Raw genomic sequence first — 23,882 nt, 5'->3', positions numbered from 1 at the left:
AGTGTGGGCCCACTGTTGTGTCCTTAAATTAGAAGACTAAGGTGGTCCCTGTAACAGGTGAGAAAGAAGGACTGTGAGTCAGACGCCTGCTTCCTTATTCCAGTCAAAGCCTTCAAATGAGCAGCAGAGTCACCTGCTCCTTAAAGTCACCCAGCTCTCGGTGTGACGTCGTGGCAGGTCACTTCCCGTCAGACAGGTTTGTGAATCACCTGACCTGGGAAGCGACTCTGCATTTCACAGCTCTGCTCCTCACCTGTGCTGTTTTGATAAAATTGTCCGCCTTTGTAAGTATAAAGCAAACGTTTGGCTACGACACTTTTTGTGGCAGTTTTTCTGTCTTTTCTTTTCAAGGTTACAATTTGGTGATTTTATTGTTGCAAGTTCTCCTGATTTTGCTTTTCTTAGTTTCCTTGTATGTTGCAATTTGTTTTTCTTTTCAACGGTTGTGAAAGGCAGCGACATCTGGCTGGGTGACTAGGCAGGAGGCTGCTGACAGGATCAGATTTCACAGTTTTAGTATAGAACTCTCATTAGTTTTTAATGTAATAAAATGTAAGTATTGTATTGTATTTGTAGTTGAACAAACCAAGCCCACAAACAAGCTTGATTTCTATGCAGTGTGTTTATACTATATAGCACATACATTTTATTATCCTGTCTGTCCATTCAGTTTTAAACCCACGTAATTCAGTTCACTTCATTAAAAAAGTTGATTTGTAAGAAAAGTCTGAGGATAACTTTTAAAGTAACAAGTACAGTAGTTTCAGATTTATAAAATACACACTGGCAACATAAAGAGGAAGAGAAAACGAGTCCCAGATCCAAACTGTGAGGGTCTCACTGCAGATGGGCATGAGGGAGCAGCCTCGGAGCAAACTGAAGACAACTTCATTATATTAGCCGTATAGTTATTATGTTTTTAACTTCATAGGTAAGTTACTAATAATGATATCCTTATAAAATAACTGCAATAAACTGGACTGATCAATATTATCAGACAAGCTGCTCGTAAATGTTCATTTCAATTTAGTGAAATGTATGCTAATTGGGGTGTCTGTGTGCACCTCCATCAATGGCCCTGTCCCTCTAAAGGGAGTCACGCAGTGGAAAGGTCTCTCTGGTCAAAGTGCCACCTCAGAGCCACAGCAGGATCCAAATCCACACACAAAATGCGCAAAGCATTCATAAGGCAAATCCAACGTTTGTACCAGCCTACTAAGCCTCAGGCAGACCCCGGCAGGAGATCCAAGTTAAAAATCGACAGAGCGGAACGCAGCAATGGCTGAGATGCTCTCTGTGCTCCTCTTCTTTTATTCTCCTGACGCTGTACTGTGGTTTGAAAGGTGAAATTCTGAAAAGCGGCTGTTCTACTGCAGCGTGTCCAGGGTGTGATAGGCCACTCACTGTCTAGCTACGAGTTTTGCCACCTCTTTTTCTAAGTGACTTGCTCTGCCATTTTCCCAACAGAACTATATGGGGGCACAATGCATAGCCAACATGCCTGCAAACACAACTTTTTTGTTTTTAGCGTTACTTTTCCAGGAGGACTCTGAAATGGTCACTTGGTTTATCAGCAGGACACTTTCATGATGTTCCTCATTCAGTCAGGTTAATCATTGTTAGTTGTCACTAAGTGCTTATGACATAACCAGCCTGCATTTCATGTACTTCCTTTTGAAACATTTTTGTTGATTGGGTGTCTAACATTTTTATTTTCTGATTTCATTCTTCAATGTGATTTTTTTACATTAGGTAATAGAAGCAAACATAAATTGGAGCTAAAGATTTTTTAATTCCTTGTGCCAGGCCAGTCACCGATATTAACATTAACCACAGCAACAGCCGTTTTTAAATCGGCATTGTGACCTTATTTTCATGCTGTTGCCTAAATATTCCATCTTTCAAATGTTTGTATTAAACATTAATACTTCATTTGAAAGCTGCTCACGTCTGCACTGGGCACAAATAGGAGTGCTGACTGGGTTGACATGAAGCCCTTGTAGGGTGGTGCATTACTCAGACATCATTGTGACTCCTTACATCTTTCCAGAAATAAAAGGCCTCCTCAGTTGAGGTTAAGAGTGAGTAATGGAGAATAAACTTCTGAAGGGCAAAGCAGGGAGAAATCATGGCCAGTCTCGGAGAAAGAACTAAATCAAAGGGCTTCATGGTGCTTGTAGTGAGGACAAGAAAAAGCCAAAATCCCAAAGACTTCAAAATGAAATGCCCAAAATAACCGTCTCTGCTGGGGAAGCTGCTCAGCGGGTTTCACGGTGGGTTTGTAGTCTGCTGGCTAAAAACTCTGGGGTGTCTCATTCTGAGGAGTGGATGAAATGGCTTTGAACCTGCAGTGATGTCCTTCACAGTACAGCCTGCGCTGTGAAGATGGCTCGGTCCCAGAACGTCTGCTCATTTGTCTTTCACTCAAGTCTTTCCTTTATTAGAAAACCTTTACAAATTCGACAGTATCTCAGCATGCAGTCCCATCTTTTAAAGTTGGTTGCCAGGATCATTTCCACAACAGTGACGTCACATTAATTGGAGTGGGTTCATGAAATTTGGACGTTTTTTAGGTTGGTATGCTGATTATTGCGCTGAGGATTGATTGACTTTTTCTGTTCATTATTGTGAGGCGCTGCAACTGAAATACATTTGAGTGTTTATTCTTTTGTGTTTTTTACGAATAACAGAGGGGACTAACATGGGGTGCTGTTAGTGAAGCCAATGCCTTGACCCAAGTTGATCAGTGCCATCTCGTTGCTTTTGTAGCGTATCGTAAGTGAGTATTTAATAGTACAGTAATCCCTCGCTACTTCACGGCTCACTTTTCGCAGCTTCACGACTTTGCGGGTCTTTAAATATAGTAGTAGTATTTCCTAGTCTAAGAACAACAAAACAAGTTCGGTGACTAAGTGCGTTGTAACACGGGCTGTGATTGGTACATGGGAGGGAGACGACAAATCACAGCTTCCAGCTTTCTAATCGGGCCCGTGATTGGTGCTTTGACTGATGCCCAGATCCCACAGCACCTCCCCTTGTCTCTCTGTCACGGCCATTTAAGCTTCAAGCTTTCTCGCCGAGCGGTTTACTTTACACTGTACTGTGTGTGATTTTTTTGTGGTTTCTTTGTGTTGAACTTTGCTTCAATTTTCAACCCCTGCAATGTCTCCCAAACGTGCTCCTTCTTCCAAGGCTGGTGCTGAGCCTAAATGCCAACGAAGAATGATGACGATCGCTGAGAAAGTAAGCAGCGGCAGCAACTGCCGATCACAATATTTTTGCGTGTACTTCGCTATACGGTAACTGTAAACTTATTTACCGATTTCATATTGCTTAGCAGTTGTCCCTTTTATTAATAGAGTAAAAGGTGGGTTGTAAAACGTCCAAATACACGTTAAATGATTCAATAAATATGGTGTCCCCACTTCACGGAAATTCGGTTATTGAGGCCGGCCTTGGAACCAAACTCCTGTGATAAACGAGGGATTACTGTACAATATATTATAATTGGCTGCTTCTCAGTCTGAACTCTACAGTTCTCTGAGCTGGTGGGCTCTGTAAAATGCAATCCATAAGATCATCATTGACTGACTAAAATGACAAAGAAGCCCCTGGCCTCTTTGAAACTTGAGTTGGGAGCACCAAGTTTTTACATCCTCCAGTTGTGCTTCTTATATGAATGATTGAATCAAATCCATCATCAGTCTCCAGAGCGAACAATGGTAAGTAGGAAGCCACCTTCATCTGAATGCCTGCTCTGAACTGGCCCTCCAGTATTACACACCATGAATGGTACCACAACCAATTAAGATATCATTTTGAATTGAGTAGCAGAGATTATTAAATCAAATCATAATTGTAAAAAAATTCAAATAACTGTTCATCCAAACTCAAAGTTCATTACTTTTCTAATTCCAATTGGCATGTAATTAAATATTCTTTTTTCTGTTAAAGCTCTTCCCTAAACATCAGATATTGCTTTTGCTCTGAGCAAGTAAACCCAGGACAGGGAGAAATAGAAAAATGTGAATTCAAAATGAAAGCTGCCATCTTAGCCCCTGGCACAAATGGCACATCGTTGTGCTAAAACCGCTTCAATCTTTAAATAAAGACCAATATGTAACCGAAAGTCCAAGGGGTAGAGATTTAAATGGCAATCAAGAGGCAAGTCTGAAATAGCTTGTGTCAGACTCTAATGATCACCTCAGCTGGTCATTCACAGACTGAAATGAAACTTGTAGTTGCAAACCAATGCTAGTCGCTGCCAATATGTCTTTACTTGCTCCTCAGTTGATTACTCAACAATAGAATTGTTTCTCTGTCTTTTCTTTCTCTTTAGAACGTTTGGACGCCAGTTGACAAATGCTCTGATCTGAAATAACTGGCCATTAGGATGTCTCATATCAGTCAGTCAGTCAGTCAGTCTAGTCTGAAGGCATGTAGCATCATAGCAACAAAATGAAAGGGTAAAGCATGAAAAATGGAAGAGAAAAATATGTAAAAAGTAAAAACTGACCTTAGCATCTGTCATTGTATACAGCAAGAACCGTATAAAAACAGTATTGTTATAAATAATTTTTTAGTACTTCTAAAATTGCAGCACAGTGGTGCAGTGGTAGCGCTTCTGCCTCGCAGTCAGGTGACCTCCGTTCACTTCCTGGGTCCTCCCTGCGTGGAGTTTGCATGTTCTCCCCGTGTTTCCTCCGACAGTCCAAAGACATGCAGGTTAGGTGTACTGGCGATTCTAAATTGTCTCTAGTGTTTGCTTGGTGTGTGTGTGTGTGTGCCCTGTGGTGGGCTGGCGCCCTGCCTGGGGTTTACTCCTGCCTTGCGCCCTTTGTTGGCTGGGATTGGCTCCAGCAGACCCCTGTGGCCCTGTGTTAGGATAAAGCGGGTTGGAAAATAACTGACTGATTAAAAATCACTCAACATAAAATATTTTTTCTTAAACCCTGACCTTGTGGAGGTTCTCCCTGAAGTTTGTTGTTTCACACTTGTAATGCAAAATGGGTTCAATCAAACAATTGTAGAATATATAAAAAGAGCTAAATAGAATGAAACAGTCTCAAATCTTATAAGTGAACTCTGTTCTTATTGTGATCAGCCAGTACTTGTGGCAGCTCCAAGCTTGTGATCTTAGTGCAGTGTGGCAATCCTTTGTGGCCCAGTGACTAGCTTAGAGTTTTCTACAAGAATCAAATAAAGGACAGTAATAGTTATATATATTTATAAAAAAAAATATTGTATCTACTGCACTTTAGAGGGTAGTTTCATGATGTTAAGAAACATGACAATGAATGCTCTGTCTGAGAAATTATCATCTACCATCAAAAGCCCACCTGAACAAAAAGCCAGAGGATGACATGCTGTCCACAGACAGGAGAGGATGTGTCCTCCACTTGCATGAGTCAAACTGTCTGAGATGAACATCTCTGCCGGTTTATGGCCAACGATGTATTAATTAATGGACTTAGCGGGGACTTAGCGGGGACTGAGCCTGGGAGATGACAATTCTCTGAGAATGGATTGTTCGTCTCATGCTGTGCTGTGGATTTTCAGAGCCCACATTCAGTCAATGTGACAAAGAAAAGTGCAGGTGAAGTTGTGAGTGATTATATTGTGACATGTCGTACTAGAAATATAGTTTTGTAGTTCCATCGTCACTGAATGTTTGGTTGAAGTTAAGGATTTGTTTTTGATTTAACCCTACCTTCACCTGCTTGCCTTTTAAAAGTGACACCCTGATGCTCCCTGATGTCACTGAAAGCATAAAGAACATTTCTGTAAGAAATCCCCTAAACACTTGCAAAGTGAAGAATTAGACGCTATGTAGAAGTCGGTTACATAATACGGCATGTGTTTCTGCCACCTAGACTGTAAAATGAAAAGGTTGCAGTGAACATTTCAGGGTATAGGTGACCAGTGCCATACCAGTTTGGGTCCACGTCTCAGTTCATATCTCCCAGAGTTGCTCAGTCTTCCTTGCCACAAGCTCAATTTCAAGTTACCTGATGGAGACTTTGGTTTCTCAGAGTATTAACTTGAACATAACTGGATTAAGCCCATGGAGGCCTATAGATGGCAGCGACCATTTTTGTTAGCTGTTGTCACCTTAACTGTGCTGCAGTCCTTCCTGCAAGAAGGAGATGAAATCTTCACAAATCAAGACACATGAGAAGTGTGGTAAAGTCTTCACTCTTCTCACCCATTAGGTATAAGTATTTACAGGAACTATTCAGTGATGGTGACCTAGATGAGAGTCCAGTATGAGTCCAAGCACTCATCCCTCTCCTGCTGGCTTTGAGTATTGACGTGATTTAGGATGGAGTCACTTCAGGAGGATTATGTGACTGAAGCTATGTATTCTGAACTGCTCAATCCCCCCCACTATAGCATCATTCAGTTGTTCACCATTTCTTTTAATTCTAGATAGATAGATACTTTATTAATCCCAAGGGAATATTCACATAATCCAGCAGCAGTATACTGATACAAAAACAATATTAAATTAAAGAGTGATAACAATGCATGTAAAAGCAGACAATAACTTTAAGTAATGTTAGCATTTACTCCCAGGACGGTGACAAAAGTCTGTCACTGAAGCTACTCCTCTGTCTGGAGATGACACTGTTCAGTGGATGCAGTGGATTCTTCATGATTGACAGGAGTTTGCTTAGCGCCCGTTGCTCTGCCACGGATGTTAAACTGTCCAGCTTCATTCCTACAATAGAGCCTGCCTTCTTAACAAGTTTGTCCAGGCATGAGGCGTCCTTCATCTTTATGCTGCCTCCCCAGCACACCACTGCGTAGAAGAGGGCGCTCGCCACAACCGTCTGGTAGAAATCTGCAGCATCTTATCGCAGATGTTGAAGGACGCCAACCTTCTCAGAAAGTATAGTCGGCTCTGACCTTTCTTATACAGATCATCAGTATTGGCAGTTCAGTCCAGTTTGACATCCAGCTGCACTCCCAGATATTTATAGGTCTGTACCCTTGCACAGTCACCTCTGACTCTGCCAAATCATTTACTGGTAACTACTGGAAATCTTTCTAGAAGCCACACCAGAAATGTCTTACAGCATTCACATTTTGAGCTAGAGTCTAATGATGGTGTTTGCTGATGCAAGTAGCATAGTGTGGGGCTAAGATGTTCAGTTTTAAAAGTGTGCCCCTGTATGCGCTCCCAACCCTAAACTCGGTGTGTACTCAGTTTGTAATAAAACAACGTAAACACTTGGACTCTACACGGATGCTGTAAGTCGCCTTGGATTAGATGTGAGCTAAATATGCAGGCCCTTCCATTATTACTGATGTTGCTTTCTCCACAGGTATATTTTTACTCTACCATCCATTTGCCTCAACAGTCCTTTCCATTACTTTTGTTTCACTCTTTCTTTTTGCAGGCAGAAGGATGGCAGGGTACACACCACTGCTAATTCAAGGCACTCTAACCTGTAGCATCTGTCTGGATGCGTTTACGCAAATTGTCACAATCCCTTGCGGACACAATTGTTGTACAAGATGCATAAACCATTGTTGGAAAGAGGCAGAGACATATGAATGTCCACACTGCAAAAGCATATATTCAAATAAGCTTGAGTTTCAGATTAGTCGGCTGCAAAATGAAATGAGAGAAACACCCGTGCCTGGACAGGATGGCGGACCTAGAGAAGATGACGCAGATTCTGATGAGCCTTTGTGCGACTGCTGTACCGAAGGGAAGGTGAGAGCCATCAACTCGTGCTTGGTGTGTGTGGCTTCATACTGTGAGGATCACATCAAGCCACACTGGGAAGTACCGGCTCTCAGGAGACACCAGCTTGTCAGTCCCATCAGGAATCTGGAGGACAGAATTTGTCCTGCACATCAGAAAATCAAGAATCTGTTTTGCAAAAGTGATGACATATTTATTTGTGGACTCTGTCACGAGAAGGATCACAGGAGTCATGTTGTGTTTTCCGCTGCCAGCGCAAGGGCAGAGAAGCAGGTAAGTGATCAAATACGTTTCCTTTTTTGTACCTTCGCTGAAGCAGCATTTTTTCTAATGTGCTTGCATATGCCACCATTTTATATTTCATTTTTTTAATATTCTGCTTTGCAAGATTTTTAAAAGTAAATGCATTTTTTTAGGCACTCCACTTTGCCATGTGACAGGGGATGCAGACCTGAGTCCTATCTAAGCTGGCAGAAATAGATAAAAATGACTGTTGTTGTGAACTTTTGATATGAGATTTTGGCAGTGAGAAGCAGGACAGGACAAGTTTTCTGGAAGGAGTGCCAGAAAGGAGGCGATATGCTCCGTACACACCAGTATTCACAAAGCAGAAGCCTGTCATGTGCCCCAGGGACACTAAAAGGCAGGGGACTCTCCAGTTATGAGGATATTCCAACTCTTTTACTACAAAAGGAGGTAATACAAGAAGTGACAAGAGTTCATGACCACTATAGGGTACTTAACTCGGGGATGAAGCACAAGGGACCATGCTGTCCCTTTAGCTGTGTAGTTGGCTATGAGGCTGCCTAAGGCTCCTGGGTGCACAGACGCCATTTAAAATACTCACCTGGCCTGGTAAGGCTTTTGCAATCTTTTCTGATGTCTGAAGTGACCCTACAACAGGACTTAACGCTGCCTCATTTAAAGTGCAAGGGGGGCACAGGAGGAAGGAGCAAACTCTCAACTGGTGAAAGGAGAAAGTCATGAAGAGGGAGCCCAACAGGGTAAATGGCCATGCTTAACATTTGGGGTACACATAAAAGTGTGTCTAAGTGTAAGTGAGCAGCTGCTCCGGGGGCTGATGGCGGAACGAGGCTCCAGTTGTTTCCCGTTTTCTCTACCTCATACCTTTGTACTGATTCTTGTTTAACCTTTCCCTTTGCTATTTAATGATAGTTAACGTCTTTAATTTGACTCTGTTTTTCCTTCTGTTTTAAAGGACACTGTCCCCAGTTGTTGATACCAACTTCTTAGATGTGTATCCTGTTGGGCAGGAGTAGGATGGCCACATCCATAATGCCTTGTGGGGAAATCGCATAATGTCCAAATTTTGTACCTTTCTGTTAATTTTTGTGTTAACCTTTAGCAAATGGCATATGGGAAGTTCAACACAAAGAATGGAAAAACAACACAAGAAAACACTTCCAAATGTTGTCTTCATTATTGCTTTACTCTTACAGGTTCACATAGATGAGATGCACACGGACATTGAAAAACAACTTGGAAGAAGACAGAAGGAACTGGACGATCTTAACTTAGCTATGGAGTCAGTCAAGGTTTGTACTCTTCTTATCAGAGTTTGACCATTCACCATACAGGATGCGTTATGAATGACTCAGTAGAAACGTGCATATGACAGTACTGTGCTAGTTTGCATAAATACACCTTTGAAATCCTAAATCCATCCCAAATAACTAGGGTTTAGTCTGCCTGTTTGTCACAGAACTCCGACAAATGAATTCACAATTCAAATACCCATCCGGAAAAAAAAGTTGAACGTGCCCCAAAGAAAACCAATAAGTTCCAACTATCCTCGTCTTTATGCCACTCACGTATTGTGATGAATTGCATAAAGATGTGTTTTTAATCGGAGCCTCACAAGTCTTAGGGACCAGTTGAGATAAGGTGCTGGAAGGAGCTCCGTACTTTTCTCTTGAACCAACAGAGAATTTGCTTGATCCTGATTACTTTAACGAATGCTCTTGAAACACGTCACTAAAGTAGTGGGCTTTCATGTGCTAGGTGATATAGGACCACCCATGGCCACTACAGAAATGCACACAATTTATTATCTTTTAATCTCTGCACATTTGCATTTTGGGATTTTGCAGTTCTAGATTTTATAAAGAGGTTTATGTGAGTGGGATTCTCAAGAAATGTGGACCTCTTCATTATTTAGAAAGATATAAAGGAACATTGCTTCAGACTGGCAATAACCATAAAAAGGTTGTGCCTCATATGTAGAGTACACGTCCCAGCAATCGCAGCAGAACAACAGACTGATGACCAAAGGTAACAGAAAAGATGTTTAGTATCTAACTGTTAAATTAGGGAATGCTGTTGTAGTTCAGAAAGGCCTTATTGGTTTCAAATATGACATTGTCAGGATGTGGGGACCCTTGCGTGTATTTTCATGATTACGTCTTTGTTTTATTTTCTGCTTTCATTAAGTTTGGAGTTTTTCTGGTTGTACTCAAGTCACAATGTCGAGATGATTATTTTTTGTCAGAACTTTCTTTAATGCTCCACTGTTTATTAAGAACTATTAAAGGAAGTAAAAATATTGAACAAAAATAGATAAGGAAAAAATGAAGGGGAAATACAGTAAAATGAAAATAATCCAGATTTAGAAAAACAAAACCTCTTGATGTTTGAGAAGAAAGGAACTTTTGATAGGTAGCCTTTCCATTGTGGACTTGTGGCCATGCTTTTTTAGTCACACGTTTGGTGTGCCACCTTCTTCATCCTGTTCTTCTCAATATGACTTTTATTATTCAGTTCCAAGGATGGAACCAAGTTCTCTACTTCTAGCCTTGAGGATAAGGTCCTCTTCATATTGTGCTATTAAGTAACTCTTTTTTGTATTATCAAGAAAACTTTTGTTTAGTCTCCTTAAACTCAAAATGTATTAATAGTGTGATGTATGGCCAGCTGTTCATCCCGGCCAATACCCCCACACCGCCAGGTGGAGCCCTCCCTGCAGTATGGAGGTGCCCCGAAGACCAGCAGGGCATTATGGAGATTTTATTCACAGTCCTGCTGGATACCATGAGGGCCGCCAGGAGTCGCTGCAGGGAGACCCAGAGACTATTTACCTTACGCCCAGGAAGTACGTCATAGTCACATGGACAAAGAGAATGATGTGCTTCCTGGGTGAAGAAAAAAGGATTTTTTATCTGACCCGGAAGTGTTCCAGGTCACATGGTCAGAGAGGGTGAAACACTTCTGGGTTAAGCAGTATAAAGGACTGTGGGAAATCCCAGACGGAGGAGCTGAGTTGGGAGGCAGGGTGGCTAAGCGTCTGGGAGTGGAGGATTGGTTATTGGATTATTGTATTGTTTATTTGAGAATTGTGGAGAGGAGCGTGCTTTGTGCACCTATTATTATAATAAATATTCGTCTTTTGGACTTTTACCGGGTGTGTGACGTGTGGTCTGAGGGTACAAGGGTGCGAGGAAACCCTTAATCTGTCACAATAGTCATTTAATTTTTGAATGATCCTACTGAAAGATTACACTGCTAAAAAGAAAGTATTGGATGATAAACAGTAATATTTTAAATGGTCAGCCCAGTTACAGTTAGGTTCTAATCCAGTGTCCACCATCATTAACTTCACAGAGTGTACAAAATCCCTCCATGTCTGCCTAAGGTTTTCTCTGGATATTCCTGTTTTCTCTTGCATCAAGAAGTGCAGGTTAGATTAAATTGGCCCAGTGATAGTGTGGGTTTGTTCATCTGTGGGTTGTATGATAGACTGGCATCATCTCTGGGTTGGTTCTTCTTCTTGCCCTCAGTCCTTTCAGGATTGGCTGTGGCCACATTAGAATCCTGGATTGGATTAAGCAGATTTGAGAACTTTTTGTTATATTATGTATATTTCTAGTACCGTGGACTTTAAGAGGCCAGTGGATTAACCCTTTACAGCCAATCTGATGCTTGTTTTTTTGTTTTTTGAACAGTTGACCATTACCTGGTTTTCATTACCCTATGAACATTACTCTTATTTCCCTACAAAGCTTTTTATTCTTCATTGACAGTGTATACACATTGTTTGATAGGTTTCTGCAACGACGGAGAAAGAGGACAGTAGAAAAGTTTTTGATGAATTGATCTCTTCAATCCAAGAGAGGAAGAAAGTAGCCAATGAGATGATAGAGTCAAGACAGGCACTATATATGTCTGAAATCTCTACTTATATGAAGAAGGTACAAGAAGAAATTGGTGGTCTCAAGCAAAAACAAAACCGACTGCTAAAGCTCTCAAGCACAGATGATCATATCACTGTTGTTCAGGTAACCTGCCCTAAACTTGTATCTTGGGCGCTGTGTTTTTAAATCAACAAATGTTAAATTTATTTGAAAAGAAGCTTTTCCATTGGTTGGTTTTTGGAACAAATCTTATAACTAATCTTGAGCTTAAGATGCATTTAAATTACTTTTATTTTTTAAGTGTGTGGTCTGCAAGTTGTTTTGGGCATCTTTCAGTGTTTCAGGTGTTCTCCCAAAGTCCTTGGCTCTAAATTAGGCCACAAGATATTTTTGTGAATATGCTCTACAACAGACTGACATCCATTTCATGGCAGGAATTTGAAGCTGAAATAAACAGGTACAGTAGAACCTTGGTTCACGGCCATAATTCGTTTCAAACCGATTTGGTCGTGAACCGAATTAATTTCCCCCATAGGATTGTATGTAAATACAATTAATCCATTCCAGACCGTACGAACTGTATGTAAATATATATTTTTTTAAAGATTAAGCACAAATATAGTTAATTACACCATAGAATGCACCGTGTAATAGTAAACTAATGTAAAAAAATTGAATAACACTGACACAAAACACCCAGGCTCCCTGCTCAGCTGCAGGCACTGGCTCGCTCTCTCTCTCTCTCAGCTGCACGTGCCCTCTCTCTCTCTCTCTCTCTCTCTCTTGCTCTCTCTCAGCAGCAGGTGCCCTCCCTCTCTCTCTCTCTCTCTCTGCAGCACACCCCCTCTCTCTCTCTCCCTCTCTCTCTTTCTCTCTCTCTCTCCCTCTCTGTAACATTGCAGCAGTTCGCGCTAAAGCCTTGCAAACTGATCGCTGTATAAACACCTTATTTTAATGAGTTTTACTGTAAGCACGGGTGTTAGTGGGAAGGAACATTTGAACAAATCCGAACTTTATTTAAAAACCAACAACAAGCAACCAAGAAAATAACATTACAGGAGTTTGTGCTATAGCCTTGCAACCGATTGCTGTATAAACACTTTTTTTAATGAGTTTTAAGCACAGGGGGAAAAAAATGAACATTTGAAAAAAGTGAAAAGTAACACCGCAACAATTTACGCTATGAACTGAAAAATGAACATTTGAAAAATCCGTAATACAAAAACTAACCTTGCATGAGTCTAGTTCTGGCATGAAGTGAGGAGGAACTGGGTGGAGAGGAGGTTACAGTTTTGAGGGAGAGTCTGGCTCCATGATTGAGGGATGTTTTCCTTCAGATGTTTTCTCTCGTGTGATTTCTTGGGTTTCTGGTGTTTTTAGCTGTTTAGCTGATGGGAGCAAAAGCCTCATGCATCCATTCCAAAAACAAAGTCCTTGTGACCCAACCCTTCGTGTTTGCCCTCCACATCCCTGGCAGTCTGGCTTTGTTAACATTGTGCTGCTTGAAAACACAAGGGTTCCCACATTGGTAAATGAGTGAACTGGTAAACAGTTTTTCCACCTCTTCCAGCACTTGAGGCCTCTGCCTGGTTAACGCTGTAACTCCTTTTGCAACATCAACTGCTTTAATAGATTCTTTCTGCTTTAGAATAGTCGAAATCGTAGGTTTTGACTTCTTGTACTCGGCGGCAAGATCAGTAACACGAATGCCATGCTCAATACTTTTCAATAATTTCTTTTATTACATCGATTTCAATTTTCTGCAAAACTTTCTTCTCACCAGTCTTCACTTGCTTAGAAGCCTTGGCTAACTGCAAAAGCACACGAAATACTGTAGAGCGCAAAGAGATCACAGATAAAACACGCACATCTGACTGAGAACAATGAACAGGGAGCGGCTCAACATGTGCTTAAATACAGTAATCAGCGTGTAAGAACTGGAAGGGAAATGAAACAGAGCACAAAGAGTTCACAGGGAAAGCACGCACTCGCACTTTTTGGTCATAAACCGAGTTGTGCGTGTAACGAGACGTTCGTGAACCGAGGTTCCACTGTATAATATGGCTGGGTGCATAAGTGATGAAATACTGCAAAGCTTGTTGTAAAAAAATAAAAAACTGACTTTGTACTAAAGTCACAATCATCTATGGGTTAAAATGTCTCATTCAAAATATGCACAACTATGATATACTGTATTTGTTTTAAATTTGGTTTTCTTTTTCAATATTATAGCACTCCCCCGACTTGAATCTGAGTGCTGTTTTGTTAAGCATTTACCAGTAATTCCAGTGTACAGACCTCCATTATTAAAAGTATACATTTAAGCTAAATGACTACATGTGCTGATCACAATAACCCAGTTGGGTTTTTCACATGAAAATGATAGAGGGCCCATCCCATAATTTTACTGTGTGTAGATTTCTCCAATTTCAGAATTAACAGACCTAATGACATTACCTGTCCCTCTGCTGGTAACAACTAGTGAAACATTCAAGTTTATTTATTGATTGCTGCACAGCCGTTCAAACAATGCGATGCTGCCACCTGAACTGACTTAAATGACGACAGGTCAATGGAATGAGCTCTGACATCGTCATCATCTGACAAAATCCAGCAGTACAGATTTCACTGTTCATAATTTGACAGCCTTGCAGCTACCTGCTGATTAGGAAGATGTGTTGGCAATGAACTGCCAAAAATGAAACTGCAAAACCTTGAGGTTTGGATTGAAAAGTGGAAAAATTGATTAAGAAGACAAATTTAAAGTTGTTATAAATGTTTCTGTATGAAGGTAAATAAATGATGGAAACTTCTTACTTATTTAGCACAGCATGTGTTGGGGCTGTGCCCCATTAGTCCTTAATGCAGTACACTACTGTTATAACTGTAGCTATTTCTCCATATCTAAAGGCAACATTTACTGTTTGTTCAGTGCACATTTCTCTACTATTAGCTTTTTTATTACTATTATTACTATCATTATTATTAATTTCAAAGTGAAAAGTCTTTTGACAATAATGGTATAGTGTTTGACTGAGTATGAAATATGTATTGTAGGGTTGCATTTAGCAGAGGAAATTTAAGGAAGAATCTATTGAAAATATATCAGAAATTCAACTGATTCCTAAAGTGCTGCTTAAGAAAATGTGTCTTCTACAGATGCCCGAAGATCAAGAATGAAGAGCATTTTGATTGTAAGGAGAGAAAAGGGTGGCATTGAGACATCCTGGTCATAACTGCTGGAGGGTAGGGTTAGGGTTGGTATGAAAGGAAGAAGGCTGAAACTGAGACTTTATGAAAGAGCATAGAAACAGAGAGAACACCCTGGGTAGCAGGAGAAGATCCATGTCAGAGCTTTAGAATTTGGATTGCAGTACCAAAGGCAATCAATCCAGTGCCGAGAACAGCAGTACTGAGTGTGTAGTCAGTATCATAAAATATCATGTGAGCATCACCATTCTGGACGATTTGGTCTTAAAGCAGGCACAGGGAGCCCAGCAAACAGAGCTAAATACTGAAGAAGAAATGGAATATCATAACTGATAAAATAAGGATGATGAATGCAGATATTGAGTGAAATAAAGAAAATGTGTTCCTTCCAATAAGGTAAAGGAAAGAAGGAGCCAAAGATTTGAAAAATTCTAAGAGCATGTGAACCGTATCAAATGTGTTTAACAATATTTCTTTTATTTTAGTATTTTCAGTCCATGAGTACAAAGTCGACAGATAATCCTCTTCCTTACCTTGCCATCAACACCAAAATGAACTTTAATGAAATTTCTAAAGGAGCTCATGTGATGAAGGTCCAGCTTGATAGTATCTGGGAAAAGATATCCACGGCAGTAACCAAGTCAAGTTAGTATTATCTATCTGTTAAACAATATGCTTTGTAATCTACTGTAGTATATCATTACGAGGTAGAGAAAGAACAACGTGATTGAAACATTTATCAGTATACAAGTGAGTCTGATTAGCTTGCGGAGGAAACAGTGAATCTAAGGCTAATGTGAATCCAGTTCTTAATAAACCTTAGTTATTAATCATACAGAAACCTGAACCATTAAAGCTGTAGCAAATTCCAGTTATTTTTTTCCTGCTTTATTCTCTTTGATCTGTATATTTTCATTGGTACTTAAGGTGAGCTAAATTACCTAAGAAACTTTCACAGTTGTTGAAGATGGAACTCTGAAAATCAATATCTTTTCCCCTACTTTATTGTGAGCTCAACAATATTTAATGCTAAAGTCTGTAAGACTGTTCCTGTTTTTTTCATTTTATATAACTTAATAGATTTATAGAGATCTTCTTTTTTCCCACACAGTGAGCCGAACAGTGGTTGTCTGTAAGAAGCCTAAACTGAAAGATTGGCCTGTTAAAGGTATGAATTTAAATCATCTTTGCATAATCACACTTGCTATTGCTTAGAACCTCACGTTGTCCCTTGTACATCTACATCTACATCTTGTAGTCAGAGGTCAAGCCTTCCCGTCCCTGGCATCCAGATGAAATGTTGCATGCCCCTGTCCGTTAATGCCAGCACACCTTTTCTACCATCTTCTAGGGCCTGGGTGAGCCTGAACCATGCCACATTTTCCTGCCTGTAGTCCCCTATTGCGTTAGGCCTCCCATCAACCAGGGTTGAGACTAGACACCAAACTAAATATTTGGCTACTGGCTGCTTTGGCTTCACTTATTGGCACGGCATGTGTATTGTGTGTTGATGTCATTAATTTTTGGTGAATGAGGACAGTTTGAATTTGTGTTTATTTTAATCTTTGAGCAAGATTTGCAAACAAAGGAACTTTGCTTTGATTTTTAAAAAAATCTTTCCTGTTTAGAAGGTTTTTTACTGCTATTGTAGCAATGCTAAGCTTGTGGAGGGGAGTGCAAATGAATGAAATGGCTTAGAGCCTTTGTTCCCTGCAAAGGTGGTGGTGGCAACAGTGGCAGTGGTGGCACCTGGTAGGATAAAATGTTAAGGTGTTCATCAGCATCCTCACTAGTTTATATTTATTTGCATTCAGCTTCATCTTCCAGAAATATTTTCAGGCATGAATTTTGTCAAGGTCCCTTTTGATTGTGTCATCTGACTCTCTATTCTCTGCCTTTTCATCTAGTGTAGTATCTTGTGCAGACTGAACCACTTTGTTCTTACACAATTTTTTTTTTTTGTATTAAAAGGAGGAGCTGCTCCAGCAATGAGGGACAGCAGTTTTAACATCGCTTCATTATGAAATATCTCCTCTCACAATAACATTTGCTCCTGATGTTTAAGACAATTTTACACCCATCTACACAAAATGCTCTGAATTCCAACATCTTGTTTGATGATCATTAGCCAATCACATGGGACATAATCAAAAGCTTTTTGAAAGTTAAACTAAATATCATACGCACTTCTCTGAATGCATGCTTTACTTGCCTATTAGTACAACCACTTCACTTTCTAACCCGCTGAATCCGAATAGGGTCACGGGGGTCCGCTGGAGCCAATCCCAGCCAACACAGGGCACAAGGCAGGAACCAATCCTGGGCAGGGTGCCAACCCACCGCAGGACACACACAAACACACCCAGCACACACTAGGGCCAATTTAGAAACGCCAATCCACCTAACCTGCATGTCTTTGGATTGTGGGAGGAAACCGGGCGCCGGAGGAAACCCACGCAGACACGGGAGAACATGCAAACTCCACGCAGGGAGGACCCGGAAGCGAACCCGGGTCTCCTAACTGCGAGGCAGCAGCGCTACCACTGCGCCACCGTGCCGCCTATTAGTACAACCATGATCACCTAATCTAAACCAATCCTGACTGCTCACTCGTATTCCTGTTCCTACCACCTGATGCTCAATCTTTTCCTTAATGATGGCTTTTGTTCTTTTATTTGAAACACAAGTTAGGCTTATTGGCCTATAGCTACGTGAATAAGTCCCATCACCCATTTCATGTAATGGAATAGTATTTGCTAGTGTCCAGTATTTAGGAATCTGCCCAGTTTTAACTCATCTTCAACAAATATATATTGAGGGTTTCTGTGTGTACTCACTAACCTAAATGAGAACTCGAGGAGATACGTTATCTGCTCCTTTCAATGTGGTAGACTTCACCCATTTTAATTTGAGTAGCACTCTTCCATCTGCATTTCCCAAATGACTAAGAATCTTCTTGGCAGTCCCTGCTACTTTCAAGAGATTCTTCAGAGATAAAATGATCAGAAAAATGCAAGTTTAGAGTATTCTCCATTTCACTGTTTTTATTTTTGTGTTCTCCGTTACATTTTCTAATGCACTTCACCTTGACTTTTTTTTAAACTAATACTCAAAGAATCTTTTTAGGTCATTTTTAGGTCCCCTTCTCCACAATAGTTCTCTCTTAACAGCTTTCCTACTGTGCTTTTTAACTCTTTTAGGGCTATTTTTTTATATTTCTTATCTCCCAGGGCTGAATATTTTTTCAAAAACATTTTTTAAAAAAGAACACAAAGCAATTGTTTAACATATCAAATCAACAAAAAATATTTACTTTTGACAAATGTTCCTGTCTTGCATGTTGTATGAGCCTGCATACTCTATGACTTCACATACACATCACATCACATTTTACACAGCAAAGTCCTGCGCAGTCGGATGTCACTCAAAGCAGCCAATTTCAGTCATTGCCACATTGCACTCCTTACAATACGTGTTGCTTTGGTGCCAACTTTTCAATTGTCTGTTGCTGCACTTTCTCACATATATTGTTAGTGTGTGCTGTAGAGAGACAAGTCACCCTTTTGTCATCATGCCATTCCACTGCCACCAAGTTTTCTGCCCGCATGAAAACCGCATTGTCACCTCTTTTCATCTTCTGAAACTTCATGAACTTTATGCATGGCATTACAGCCTGGCTCACCCCATGGGATTTGCTTCTGTTTATTACAGAAGTGAATAGAACTTTGAACTGGTGATCTGTCGTGTCCAACAGCAAGCCATGCCGCCTTGTGAAGTCCAGCAGCCAGATCGGCTCTCAACGGATCAATGTCTGTGTATTTATCCCACGCAAACCTTGCCGTAGATGCATCGGCTGCGCGAAAGCGCTCAACTGGCAGCAGATCCGCTGGAGCGGCATCGGCTGGTGTTTGATGAGTTGATGCTGGCTTCTCACTCTCTTGCTCGATCTCCTGATCACTGTCAATAAAATCCGAATTCTGAAAAATCAGAGTCCGACTCCGCGATAATGCACAGAACATTGTCTGCCGAGTGTTTTCTTTTTCTGCATTCACTTCGCTCCCTTGTCACATGTCGACGCCATCTTGCCATTGTTTACATTTCGTAACTCACGCACATGCTAGGATTATTTGCCGAGTCAACGAGTCTACCATTCCTCCAAGCACAGAGTGAATGCCTGTGACGTGACAGTGAGATTTGTCGCCATTAACAGCTGATTATCGCCCTCAACCCCTCCTGTCGACAAAAGTCGACATCCGCCCTAAAAGAGTTAATGGTTGCTCTCATGGGTAAATAAGTTTGAGGCTTAGTGCTGGAATCATTTGTCTAATACAGTATGCCTTATTTGTCTGTTTTCCCCTTTGTATCTTTTTTTTAGTTCTTTGTTTATCCATTGCAGAGTTCTGTTTAATTTCAGATTACATCCATGCAAGAGAGAACAAACAGGAAAATTGACAATAATTTAAAAAGTAACTTTATAGTTACTTGACTTCCTGTAAAAAAATAAGTTTAAATTGACTGTTTATTAAAAAATGTACTTATTGATTGATTGACTGTATTATCTGTCCTGTGAATCTGTATTCTTATTTTTTATGTTTCTGTTACTATATGCATCTGAACTTGCTCAATGGAATAATACAGTTTATCTAATGTAATCTAATCTAAAATCAGGAATTCACTAAAAAATACTTAACATTTGAAAATAAAACAAATGGAGATTTATGTAGCTGCACAAAAATATGTTCTAGCAGTTATAGAAACCTGGCTAAGTTCTAGAGAAAGGAACAAATGTAATGTACATGGACACACATTATTTAGAAAAGAGAAGCAGAATCAAATGGATTTGTGTGGTCAATTAGAATGAATAAGAGAGAATACAGCTGCGAGTCTTCTTCATATAGGAGGTGAGTCCCATCTTAAGCCTTTGTCACATATTCAATGATTTTCAGTCACAGGCCTCATTTATATCATCTTGTCGAGTCTGAGTCAGTCCACAGCTCACTGCCATGAAGCTGATCATCTGATCAGCGAGACCAACTAGTCTGTGAGTCACTACACAAAAAGCAAACTGGTTTCATTTTGCCTGTAGTCTCAAGCTGTGTGTGCAGGAAAGATCACAATAAAATGATTATGCAGATGAACAATGCAAAGAATGTAGCGATGAGAGTCACAATGGGTTTGAATGCTCTTACTAGGAAAGGCATCACATGAAGTGATTGTCTACGTGTTGTTCCTCTCCAGTTTGCATCCACAGTCCATAAACTTGCTGCAAGTGACTGAAGCTTAACTACCCACCAGTTAAAGGTTTAGTTTAGCAGGTACATCTCTTTTGTTTTGCAGCCTTATTCAGAGGACAAATAAGGGGCATTATACCCAAATGGAAAAATGAACATTAAACATGATGGAGATACTATTAGAACATTATTTTTTTGGTCAATTTATCTGTGTTTTTTATCATCAGGGCAAATGCCAGCAATAAAAAAAGCGTTCAATAAGTTAACATTTCCTGAATTCTCAAAGATGATGAAACCTTTAGTAAAAACTAACAAGAAGTCTCCAACGGTATGTTCAATTTTTCTGTTCCTATTGCATGTCTTAAAGGAAATTATTGTGTGGTCAATAATGTGTAATTTATATGGAGCAATTTAAAACTACTAAAGCTTGGATTTGTCTTTCTTTGTGTTGCTGGTACATGGCTTTTAGTGGCAGTACATAAATTCTATCTGCTTTATTGTCTGTGTGCTTTGGTTTTCCTTTCAAATTCCAAGTACATTTTGTGTTACGGTATGAGTGAATATGTTTTGTGTATGTGTGTGTGTGTATGTGTGTGTGTGTATATATATATATATATATATATATATATATATATATATACACTAATAAAAGGCAAAGCCCTCACTGATTCACTGACTCACTCATCACTAATTCTCCAACTTCCCGTGTAGATAGAAGGCTGAAATTTGGCAGGCTTATTCCTTACAGCTTAATTACAAAAGTTAATCAGGTTTCACTTCGAAATTCTACGCGTAACGGTCATAACTGAAATTCTACTTACATACTGTGAACCCGGCCCGGACACAGACAAGAGGACATGTTGTTTCTCAACCACCACACGTTTATTTACAATATTATTTACAAATATAATGTCACTAAGACACAGTCCAATGGTCATTCAGACCTCAGTCACGTGCACAAACCCCAAAACACACAATCCTGGCCACAATGCCTTTTCTTCCGGCCGCCCCCACAGCTCTCCTGAGCTTTGTCCTTCCGCCTCCCGACTCCAGCCTCGAAAGATGGGAGACGGCCCCTTTAATAGAGTCCCTGGATGAGCCCCAGGTGTTCCCGGCATTCCTCCTCTAGCCATGCCCCAGCGTGGCAGAAGTGCCGGCTGTCCTGCCGGCAGCTCTCCGGCTCCGTCCTAATTCTTCCCCCCAGCACTTCCTGGTGTGGCGGAAGTGCTGGGTTAACAGGTCCCCAAGGCATTGGGGCACCTCCTGGCGGTGACCACGGGCCCCTACAGGGTGGAGCTTCCATGCCCTGTACCCATGGCCCCCAAAGCAACCAGGAAGGCGACCCCCACATGATCCAGGGTGGGCACAGACCCACATCCGGTCCCTCATGGCATCCTGGCCGGGTCATGGCCCCTGGCATCCCTGACAATACATATATACGTCCATAGCCTGTAGCTCGGTCGCCATGTGAGGTGGCGTTGCATCCCCCATCCCCCATCTCATTTTAAAATATATTTTTAGAAAGACGATTATAACAGTACACAAATGTCATATCTAAATATTTTTAAGCACACTATATGACAAAAGCAAAAAGTGTCACATTGAGTGTGAAACTTCCCTTTTAGTTTAGGTTGATTCTACTGATTTGATCATGTGTAGTGTTTGGCCTGGCTACAAGGTTTGCTTAATTTCTGTAACATCCATGTAGCTGACTTTCTCTGAAAATGATGATTTTAAACCATAACGAAAAGTATTTTGATAATTTCTTTACTCTTGTGGTAGGTTAGCCCGGACACAGACAGACACAGAATATTCCGTAATCACATATGTTTATTTACAAAGTCCAGCACAAAAGACAGTGCCCATGCAACAAACCCCCTTGTTCAATTCGGATCTCTCCCTTCCAGACGTCTCCTGCCACCTTTCTACCTCTCCTCCCAAGTTTTGCCTTCTTCCTTCCAACTCTTTTAAAGCCACCCAGATGAGCTCCAGGTGCTCTGTGACAGTCTTCCAGTGGCACTTCCTGGTGTGGCGGAAGTGCTGTCATCCAGGGCTCCACAATCCTCCAGGCCCCCTGTGGTGGCCACAGGCCCCAATAGGGTTGAGCTTCCATGCTCGGTTCCCTTTACACCCATACAGACCAGCGTGACTGTCTTCTCCTGGTTCCTCCAGGCATCCTGCTTGGGCATAACCCCCGGCTGTCTGCCACACTCTTGTTATTTGTTTTACACAAAAGATATTGAAGATTGATCACCTAGGTCACATAGAACACATTGAGAGCCACATGAGGATCTAAATCCAGATTCAAGGATAGAATTACAGTTTTTTTTTATTTTCATAGTAAGGAATACATTTGGAATTGTCTCAAATATTCCAAAACATATAGAAACAAAAGAAACTCTGCGCTGAAAATTTCTTACTTAGGACCATTTTCTCAGTATTTTCCTGGAAACAATAACCATCCCAGAGTTCGCACATTTTTGTTAGGCTGAATAAATGTTGTCTCTGTTCTTTCTACAGAAGGTGAAACAAGCGGCTCCTGTCCAAAGTAGCAACAATTTGTATGATGACATTTTTGTTAGCCCAGAATTAATGGACAGTGAGGACAAAGGAATGTGCGCGTTAGCACTTTTTGACTATAAAACAGGTCAGTGTGGAAAATAGACTTTAAAATTATACAGACATGATTTTATATCTTTGACTTTTTTTCTTGCATTGTTTAAGAACTGGTTTGTTACTATAGCTGTGTGAAAATAAGCAAGAACTTAGCCTGGAAGTGTTAGTGAACCCTGATTTGTTGTTTTTGCTGCTGCTCATTAAATTTTTTTTTTTATTCCTGTCTTTATTGTATGAACTTTTTAATTCATTGGAAAATGACTCTGAAAATGGTTAGATTTTTACATTCTTTGTACATTTCTAAGAATGTTTGGAGCTAATACTGGCAATTACTTTGCTTCTCTTCTCTTTTGCCTATGGTTGCCTTTCATGTGTTTTCTAGTTATTGAAACAAGTATGTTGTTGAATTCTAAGTGTGGTCAAATTTTAACTGCCATCATGGATTATTTCCTACAATTTACTATTCACTAGCATCGCTCCTACTTTGTTGATGTACTCACATGATGAACTTAATTGATTTTGGACAATTTATGGGCCATCTGCTGATCTCCTGGACCAAGTGTCTTTATTACAGAGCAGTTAGTTGTTTAAACTATACTGAATGCAATGACTCCTAATATCATTCTAATGGGTGATTTTAATGTGCACTTCAATATTCTTACCAATACGTTCAGCAAAGCTTTTAATACAAAGCTTGATTGTTTTTGTGTTACCTAATATGTCAACTTTGGAACTCATAACAAGTGCCATATTCTTAGCCTAGTCCGTTGTTCTGGTATCGCACCATGCAGTCTTCCTTTTGCTGAGCAACCCATTTCAGGTCATAAAATTGTGCTATTAGACACTTGCCTGCCACTCAAGAAATCAAAATGACAGTGTGTCATGTCATAGCATTAAAAAGGTTCATCAAGATAATGTTACTAGATTAATTAAGTTCGGTAGCAGTTCACTTTTCATTGCTTG

General features: G+C 40.4%; 1 protein-coding gene across 1 annotated transcript; it reads left to right on the top strand.

Moving 5' to 3' along the window:
• Positions 1-203: 203 nt before the first annotated feature.
• On the top strand, positions 204-22,992 carry LOC120540269 (tripartite motif-containing protein 29-like). The gene is made up of 8 exons (XM_039770872.1): positions 204-284; positions 7,404-7,987; positions 9,175-9,270; positions 11,773-12,006; positions 15,558-15,717; positions 16,184-16,240; positions 20,531-20,631; positions 22,824-22,992. Exons 2-8 carry the CDS (start codon positions 7,412-7,414, stop codon positions 22,965-22,967), a joined length of 1,368 nt encoding a protein of 455 aa, XP_039626806.1. The 5' UTR covers positions 204-284; positions 7,404-7,411; the 3' UTR covers positions 22,968-22,992.
• The last annotated feature ends 890 nt before the right edge of the window (positions 22,993-23,882 follow it).

This window comes from Polypterus senegalus, chromosome 12 (genome assembly GCF_016835505.1).
Source record: "Polypterus senegalus isolate Bchr_013 chromosome 12, ASM1683550v1, whole genome shotgun sequence".
In the NCBI taxonomy this organism is placed as follows: Eukaryota; Metazoa; Chordata; class Cladistia; order Polypteriformes; family Polypteridae; genus Polypterus; species Polypterus senegalus.
This window is presented reverse-complemented; position numbering and strand designations above follow the sequence as displayed.